The 8,238-nt window shown below is 47.6% G+C and overlaps 1 protein-coding gene across 3 annotated transcripts; it reads right to left on the bottom strand.

The window, feature by feature from the left end:
- Positions 1-187: 187 nt before the first annotated feature.
- Positions 188-7,756, bottom strand: trim9 (tripartite motif containing 9). 3 transcript variants are annotated; one of them, XM_061302119.1, is made up of 11 exons: positions 6,862-7,756; positions 5,550-5,645; positions 5,083-5,205; positions 3,707-3,817; positions 3,488-3,641; positions 3,189-3,334; positions 2,642-2,780; positions 2,448-2,477; positions 2,031-2,334; positions 1,735-1,897; positions 188-1,638 (listed from the first exon to the last, which is right to left on the bottom strand). In XM_061302119.1, exons 1-11 carry the CDS (start codon positions 7,696-7,698, stop codon positions 1,561-1,563), a joined length of 2,181 nt encoding a protein of 726 aa, XP_061158103.1. In that variant the 5' UTR covers positions 7,699-7,756; the 3' UTR covers positions 188-1,560. The 3 variants fall into 3 exon arrangements, with proteins under 3 accessions (XP_061158103.1, XP_061158104.1, XP_061158102.1); XM_061302120.1 differs by lacking the exon at positions 2,448-2,477; XM_061302118.1 differs by lacking the exon at positions 2,448-2,477 and having other exon boundaries at positions 3,189-3,641.
- Between the last annotated feature and the right edge of the window lie 482 nt (positions 7,757-8,238).

Genomic DNA, 8,238 nt, shown 5'->3' with positions numbered 1-8,238 from the left:
GAGGGCGTGTCTTTTTCAGGAAGTAGGAAGTGTTGTTCCTTGAAGATCATTCCCTACTTTCAACCAATCAGCATTCAGTGCGTTCATTTTTGTCCAATCAAATCACTCATTCTCTTTCCTTTCTCCATTGGATGCTTTGTTTTAAATCTATATTTCATTTTATAAGTAATATTTTGTGAGAACGGTATTTGTTTCGTCAGCCATTTATTGAATATTCACATATACAGGAAAATACATATTAGGCTCAAATAATCATCTTAATTATAATAATAATGGAGCAATCATCTGGTAATAGAGACATAAAGAACCATCTCATTAAATTAGAACAGAAATAGCCTCACACGCACATACACGATTATGTACATTTAAATCGACTATATGCATATTCTGTATATTCGTCAGTGTCGCCCAGCGACTGCGCAATCATAATCCATAAAAAGCTATGATAAACAAATTAAGCATCTGCTAGTCTATCTGATTTGCTCACTCATACATTCATACATTTATTAATGTTCGTTTTTTGTGGCCGTCTGAGAGGGATGCTGTTGTGAACAAGCGACATAAACGCCAGATGATAACATTCTGTTCTGAATACTGTACATATATATATCATATATATATAAATATATATTATACTTATTATCGTTGAACTTTGTTGTTTCTATAGAAGTAGCAGCAGGTGATGTAATAGGGTGCCCCCGTGGACTATACTTTGCCCTGCAGTGTCTGGCTGGGTATCAAACAGCGGTATACAGCAGAATATAGCACCTTATGGATTGAGTTAAGTGTTGATGAATCCTTAGCGGACACAACATTAGGTACACCTGTGAATATCAGCCAATATTAAGTTGAAAGCCCCTTTTATACTGCCAATAAAAGCCAACATTTCATTTCTGGTCCCTACTACAGAGGCGCCGGAATCGGTTACAAAGGCTAAGTTCTGTGTAAAAGGCACAGGCGAAGAAATGCTAGGACAAGGGGTGTGAAGTTACCGAATATGTGAGGAATGCCGTATATCTGTGCAAAAGTGCACAAAGTTGCAGAAATTTGCTTGGTTCTGTTTAAAAGGCACAGGTAAATTACTGTACTGTAAATGCTAGCTCTACTGTCATGGCGCTGATGCAGCCCTGATTTTGCGGGATCTCTGTGTGAAAGCGGGAGTCATTACTCATTAGCCACTTGTAAGGTTCCGTTGCCGCAATTTCGCTGGCTCGCAGTATCAAAGAGGCAGGTGTACCTAATATTGTGGCCTGATGAGCTCCTTGAGATGTTTAGTAAGTTCTTCCCGGGGGGGGAAAGAAATAAATCAGATATTGCCCTGTTCTAAATTCCACTCCTACTACATTTTAAGCAACTGAAAAGACTAAATAGAGCAAAACGTCGGATAAAAAAACCCAATTACATACGCTCGTTTTGCAATGTGAAATAGAAAAATGCCTTTTTGTATTTGTTTTCAAACACAAAGCCATGACGCAAACTACCAAAAGCTTTTCTTTTTTGGGAGTCACACTCCCCTCCTTTGCTGTGCTTTTAAAATGAATCCCAGTGGTGGGCTGACGTTTAGCACATCTGAGCAGTGGGATCAACCTCCCCCGGGGTGTAGAAATCCGGGATGGGCAAGCCGGTGTGCAGCGTCACCTGTTGGGGGGAAAAAAAAGACAGTAATGATGATTGAAGCCTGCAGGGGGTGCTGTTGCTCCACTTAAAAGACGCCAAAACCGATGTGCGTTCTACCTGTACATTCCGGTTTAGGCTGATGGCTGGGTAGAAGGCGCCCTCCAGGCCCTCGAAGGCCACGGGCCCCTGCTGCTCGTCGTTAATGAGGAAAATGAGGATCCTGCGCGTGAAGTCCAGCAGCACGCCGATGGTGGACCCTTTGCTGATGCCGCCGTCCGTCCTGTGGCCCACCACAATAAATGCTGCTTTTTTTTTTGTCTGCATTTCACTAAAGATGTGCATATTTGTGCTACCACATTATTTCTGTTATTTATTTCTAAAAATCAAAGCAAGAGCCACTGTTAATTAATTACCTGTTGGTGTGCGAGTTGTTGTGCATGAACCAGGAGCGGTTGTTGTCCACATACATAGCCCAGGCCTTGTCGTCTTTGCCCAGCATGACGTCTTTCAGGACGTCGGCGCGCGCCACCCCAAAAGCGGGATCGGGGTGGTTGTCGTAGCGGTCCAGCGTCATCTCCCAGTAATGGATACCGCGCGAGAAGGCGGCGCCGCCCAAAGCCACGCGATCGTCGTAGCTGTTGCACGTAACCGTCAGGTTGTCGTTGGACAAGATGATGTCCGGGTGCGCCGACGCCGTGTCAAAGGTGAACCAGGCCACTGCGCCAAACCACATACGGCGCGTTAGATCGGCGTGCGGTACCCAAAAGGTGTGCAGCAAGTCATGAAAGTTAGCAACGAGAGATAGCATGGGAGCGCGAGAGCTAGCTTACCTGACTGCATATCACCCGGAGCAAGTCCAGCTGATAGCAAAAAAAGTGGGAAAGGAAGTAGCAATCAAAAGAAAGCATGAACATGCGTCATGGTTTTCTTTTTTTTTCTTAACCCCCAAAAAAGCAAGCTCTTAAAGCCAACGCACTACTTATAATTATTCAACTGCTTTTTATTGTTGATAAAGTTTGCGTACCGTGTGACGTGTGCATGATGAGCGTCTTGCTATATTGTCCGGCCCCGCTGGCGTTGAAAGCTTTCACCCTGGATTTGTACGTGCTATTGTAGTGCAGGCCGTCCACCGTGCAGATGGTCTCCGTCCCCACGTACACTTCCTGTGGGGAGCGGGCGCACACACACACCGCAGGGCTTTTTTGGCGACGGGTCGGAAAGGAGGCGCGTAGGCAGGTCGGCCTACGCCGGGGTATTAATATAGCCGGGCGGCGGTGAGTCAGTGTGTGGCACGAAAAATGCAGCGGAAGATGAGTGTGACGTTGAATTCATGTGTAAAATAATTGCTTGCTAACATACAGAAAAAAGATAATCAGCCTGGCAGGAAGGAAATTTCCACATGATTGCGATTCAATAAAACCAGCTTATATTTATTATATCTTTACAAAAAAAAAGAAATACCCGAATGGAAAAAATATATATATATAAACGCAATGGATAGGTGCTGCTTTTTTGGTTAGCAACATAGTTGAAGCTGTTTATCTGCTTTCTTATCAAGTCAGCCAACGTACCCTGAAGTGACCGCCGTCGCCGTCGTCAAGCTCCAGGATGTACCCGTCCACGGCGACGGTGGAGAGTGGCGGTTGTTTCCATGACAACGTGGCGCTGTTGTTCTCCGTGCAGCATTCTTCCAACTGGAGCATGGGAGCCGACGGCACTGGGGAGGACGAGGCCGCACAGGTGAATACACAGGAGAAAAAAACGAGCCGACATAAAAACACATATTGATTACAGTCGTAATTGCTACCGGCGGGAGATAAGGAAAAAATCCTGACGGAAAATAAGGCATCAAGAGGAGCGAACGCCGTACCTTTCATCTGCACAAAGTCCAGCTGGTGGATGGTCTGCAGCAGCGGCGCGCTGTCAAGAGTCAAGTCAAAGTCACTGGTCATTCTGGGGGTCAGCGTTCCTTTGCCCCACTGGCTCTCCGTCATCAGGACTCTCCGGATCAACGCGTCCGAGATCTGGCAAACAAAAAGACTCGGTCGGCGGACTCGGTGGGTGACCAGAAAGACAAAGCCAGGCTTACCTGGAGGAAGCCACTGGGGTCGTTTTCTTTGATGACCTCCAGGCAGTACTCCATCAAGCCCGTCGTCTGGCGCAGCTTCACCGTGCAGTGCGAGATCTGGTCACGCACTACCTGGAAACGGAAAACAAGAGGCCACAAAGAAATATAAGAATTGGCAGAAAAGTATAACGATTATCTTCATCTCTCCTGAAACAGGAAACACTATTCTGTAGGAGGCTAAGGACTTTTAAGTTGGGGTGGAAACCCGAACGAATTAATGTCCTTTCCATTCATTTCAATGGAGGAAGGTAATTTGAGATACAAACGATTGGCGTCACGGAACCAATCGGTCCACGTAACTGTTAAAAAGCTTCCCGGCACTGCTGTCTATATGACGAACGATGACTGGCCATGTCCTCAACGGAGAACGTGCCATTTTCACAGGATGTGTGAACTAGCGCCATCCGTTCAACGTTAGCTTATTCTTGCCACGCTAGCATCTCTGAGCACGTCTTTCCAGTCCATCTCTCACTTGCGCTGTCCAAAGCGTCTCCTTATTGAAGAGACTCAAGTAAAACACACACGCTCCGAGCGGAGATGGACCAGGGGGTTGCTAGGAAACAGTAACCTGGTCGCGGCTACGAGAGGAGGGAAAATCCTGCGGAGGAATAATGGAGGAAGACAACCAGTGCGGTGCGACATATAACGTTTGACATTCCTTCGGTCACGCATTGTCCATCACTTGTTGCTAGGCAGACTAAAGGGCGCAGAAAAAGAAGTGCATACATTGAATTTTTTTTTTTTTTGGTAGGGCCAAAACCGAGGGACGAGGCATTGGATCACCGTGACAACCGCAGAGGACGCCATGCCCTTGTTGCCAGTGCGGTAAAAATCGCTTTTCCTCTGGCTGACTGATAACATCGAATAATACGCTCCATTATTTAGTTTGTCTCTTTATGAGCAAATGATCCCATTTTCGGGATGTCCTTAATTCTTCGGGAGTCTCAGAGGAGACGTCAGTCGGTTCATTTCAGGTCACGCTCGTAAAGATTCACATTTGAAAGGAAGACACACACACAGACGCACACTTGTGTATCTAAGTTTGTGGGATTCAAACAGGCTTTTGTGTACTGTTGATTTTGTCGCGCTGGCTCATAACACCTCCACGTGCCAAGCATTGATTCTCGCCAGCGTCCAAGCGTGAAATTGGAAACATTAACTCACGCCTCTCTTCACGCCTCGCTCCAAACACGTCCCACTTCTACCAGCGACGCAAAGACAAAATTGTTGGGAAACGATCGTGATAAAATACTCAAATATGAAATATTCATACATTAGAAAATGAAGTTGGCCATTTTGGTCCGAACTGAAATTTCAAAATGTTTTTTGCGCTTTACCTTGAGCTTGTGTTCGTGTTCCTTGTTGACGCAAGCTAGCAGTTGCGCCTTGCGGCGGTTGAGCGCGTCGATGAGGGCGTCGCACTGCGCTACCAGACACGCCTCGAATTCCACGCTGTTCTCCTGCGGGAGCAAGTCCGTAAGTGGCACGAAGAGAACACTTGATAACTTTGGTCCAACTCTCCTTTACGTGTAATTCCACTGTCGACCAATAGATGGCAGCACACTGGTTTAGTTTGTGACTTTGAAAGAAGAAGAATGAAGGCTATCTCAACAGATTTTGAAAACAGGAAGTTCTGGGAACTTTGTTCAGTACAACCTTTTTGCCAAGTAAGAGCTGCTCCAAATATTTTTGGAAAAGCTTCATGGTATTATCCGTTAGATAAAAGTGGAGCGGGATTATCAATGTGACACGATGATAATACCGCCGTTAATCCCGTTTGTCCGTCACGGAGCGCCTGTTGTACCTGGATGTGCTGCACGGTGTTCCTGAGCTGCACCAGGAACTCTTTGGCCTCGCTGGCTCGGTCTGACAGCCCGTTGAGAGCCTGAGACAGTTGACCCTGCAGCGCCACATGAAGGCAGAACATTAGCGTGAAGCAGCCGCTAATTAGCCACTTTTAGCCACTCGTTAGCGGTAGCGGCTCATTAACGCCTAAACACAAACGCAATTCCTAATGTGTTTCTGCTTGCAACTTTCTTTCCATGCCGAGTCATTACATATGCACGTGTGAACACACACACACACACGCACTAATATCTCCTACTTTTAGTTGAGAAGTTCTACTTTTCATCTAACTTGGCAGTGTTTTTGACTTTTTGGGAAAACATTCAAGCAGGCTGTTGAACAAGAGGAACAATTCATAATTCATCACTTGTCTCATCAATAATGCACAACTGTGAAGCTGTGAAATCGCTACCAAAGTCATCATAATTATAACAATATGGAGTCCTTATTTAAGACACACACACACTCGGGAGTGGGACAGCGGTTTGATTTGATTATTGGATTTATTCAAAATCATTTAGATTGGTAATTTTGCTTGGAAAATAAAAATGTTAATAAAATATAAAAAGAATATTAATCTATTTTTTGAGGATTGTCCATACGTGATTTTTTTTTCTTGATTAAAGATTTGCTCCATTTGTGCATTTTACCTTTTATCTATTACTTTTTTGTTTTCATTCATTAATCTGATTTTATATTTTCATCTCACTGTTTTGTCCGTGATGTCCAATTTGCATATTTTTTTGGTGTGCATGCGCCGTTAAGAGCACACAAGCAGCCTGCCTGCCCACCACAAACCCAAAAATAGCATCTGGCACACTCCAAATACACGTGTGCAGTATCCTGCATGGGTGACAACATATAGGTTGGTACGTCTTCCCCAAAAGCGATAAGAGCCCAACGCAAAATTCCAACACCTTTCGAATATAGCTGATAACTTGCATCCAAATATTTGAGTGACGGCCTGACTGATTGTCATGGTAACGGAATTCATCGTCAGCATGTTTTGGGGCAGGGATCAGGGGGGAGGGCCCTGCTTCATGTCAACAAGCCACTGCTCACTTGGGGGCTAATGCCGACTGTGGCTATTGTTACCATGACGACCAGGGGCAGCGCTAGGGGGGGGGCTGTGACAAGAGTAAGCAGCGACCCTGGAGTGCAAAGAGAATGCAAGGCCAAAACGTTTTTCACTCGTGATGGCAAAACATAACAGTTTGTAATTTTGCTGAATATTAGTGAAATTGCATTTTTAATCTTTTTTATATTTGTACCTTGTGCAGCTTCCACATGGCCCCCAGCGCCTTGACTTCGTGTGTGCCGTGCTTGCCCTCCTCGAGGCACTGGTAGCATACGGGCGTCTTGCACTGCACGCAGTACATGCTCAGGTTCTCCAGCTCGTGCTCCGTGCATGTGGAGGTCTTGCGAGGCGCGGCGCGGCGCCCGGGGCCGACCCGACCCTGAGCGGGCGGCACCAGCCGGTGCTTGGCGAGCGGACCGCGGGGCGGGTGGCAACGCATCCGGCACGGCTCACAGTACAGCACGTCGCACTGCTCACACATGACGGCGGCTTCGCGGGGGCTCCTCTCGCACAGCTGACACTTGAGCGCGGCCGCCCGGCCCTGGCGGTAGCGCTCCACGACGCCCTCCAGCACCCGGTTGCGGGGGAAGCCGCGCAGACCCCGCTCGTCCAGCACCAGGCTGCGGTGGCATTGCGGGCACGTGATGCACGCGTTGCGGGGGATGGGCGCGAGCAGGCAGCCGGCTTGTTGTTGCGCGGGGGGCTGCTGCGGGTGCGGCGCCGGCCCAGGGGGGAACACCCGCACCCCGTTGGGGGACTTCTGGCAAGGAGTGGTGGGCAGGCTCACGAAACCCCCATACGAACCGTAGCCGCTGTCCGCCTCGCTGTACAAGCTCATCTTGTCCAGGTCCAGGTAGTCGTAGTCGGATCCGGAGGCACGGCTGCTCTGTGGGGACTCGGTGTCGGGCGTCTGCACCAGGATGTTGCGGGCGCACGCCAGGCAAATATTGTGCGAGCAGGGCAAGATGATGGGCTCCCGGAAAAAGGAGCCGCACACGGGGCACTTGAGCTCTTCCTCCATTTCGTCCATGGCTGCAAGAGCGGAGAACGGGACCAAAGGTACCGCAACGACCCGCGACCGCTCGCCTGTCCGCACAACGAGTGATTGCGCGTCCACCAGGCGGCGGCGGTCAGCGATCCGTCAGGGGGAGGAGACTAAAGTCTCTGCGCCAATAGACGAGAGGCAGCAGCTGAGCTCGGCTTTCTATTGGACCGCCGCTGGATTCCGCTCAATTCATTGGTGGACTTTAAGTGCGACTCTTAGCACGCGTGGACGCGAAATGACAACTTAATATTGATAAATACTGTATTCCTTGTCAGTCTCGGATGCAAGAAGCAAACTGAAACATATACTTCATGTTCTTTATATTCTTTTATCATTTTTTAGGACTCAAATGTTAAAAAGGCAAAAAAAACCCCATCTTTAATTTATATAGGCAAGCGAGAGATTATCTTGATCATTTAATATGAATATCTGATGGCACGATATTGTGCAGTATTCCACAAATGAATGAATCTCGTGAACACTGCTTTCAAGGAAACTGGGAATCAAACTTCTGAGCGTCTTCAG

The sequence above is a fragment of the Syngnathus typhle genome, linkage group LG16 (genome assembly GCF_033458585.1).
Source record: "Syngnathus typhle isolate RoL2023-S1 ecotype Sweden linkage group LG16, RoL_Styp_1.0, whole genome shotgun sequence".
NCBI classification, from domain to species: domain Eukaryota; kingdom Metazoa; phylum Chordata; class Actinopteri; order Syngnathiformes; family Syngnathidae; genus Syngnathus; species Syngnathus typhle.
The sequence above is the reverse complement of the archived record's forward strand: the minus strand, read 5'-3'. Positions and strand labels throughout refer to the sequence as shown.

What these genes read in the sequence shown, in the direction of transcription:
- trim9 (XM_061302118.1), bottom strand. Translation starts at nt 7,698, where the DNA reads ATGGACGAAATGGAGGAAGAGCTCAAGTGCCCCGTGTGCGGCTCCTTT. An exon ending in CCATGTGGAAGCTGCACAAG is followed by an intron (nt 5,646 to 6,861) that starts GTACAAATATAA and finishes GTGGCGCTGCAG; the next exon opens with GGTCAACTGTCTCAGGCTCT. An exon ending in ACACCGTGCAGCACATCCAG is followed by an intron (nt 5,206 to 5,549) that starts GTACAACAGGCG and finishes TTGCTCCCGCAG; the next exon opens with GAGAACAGCGTGGAATTCGA.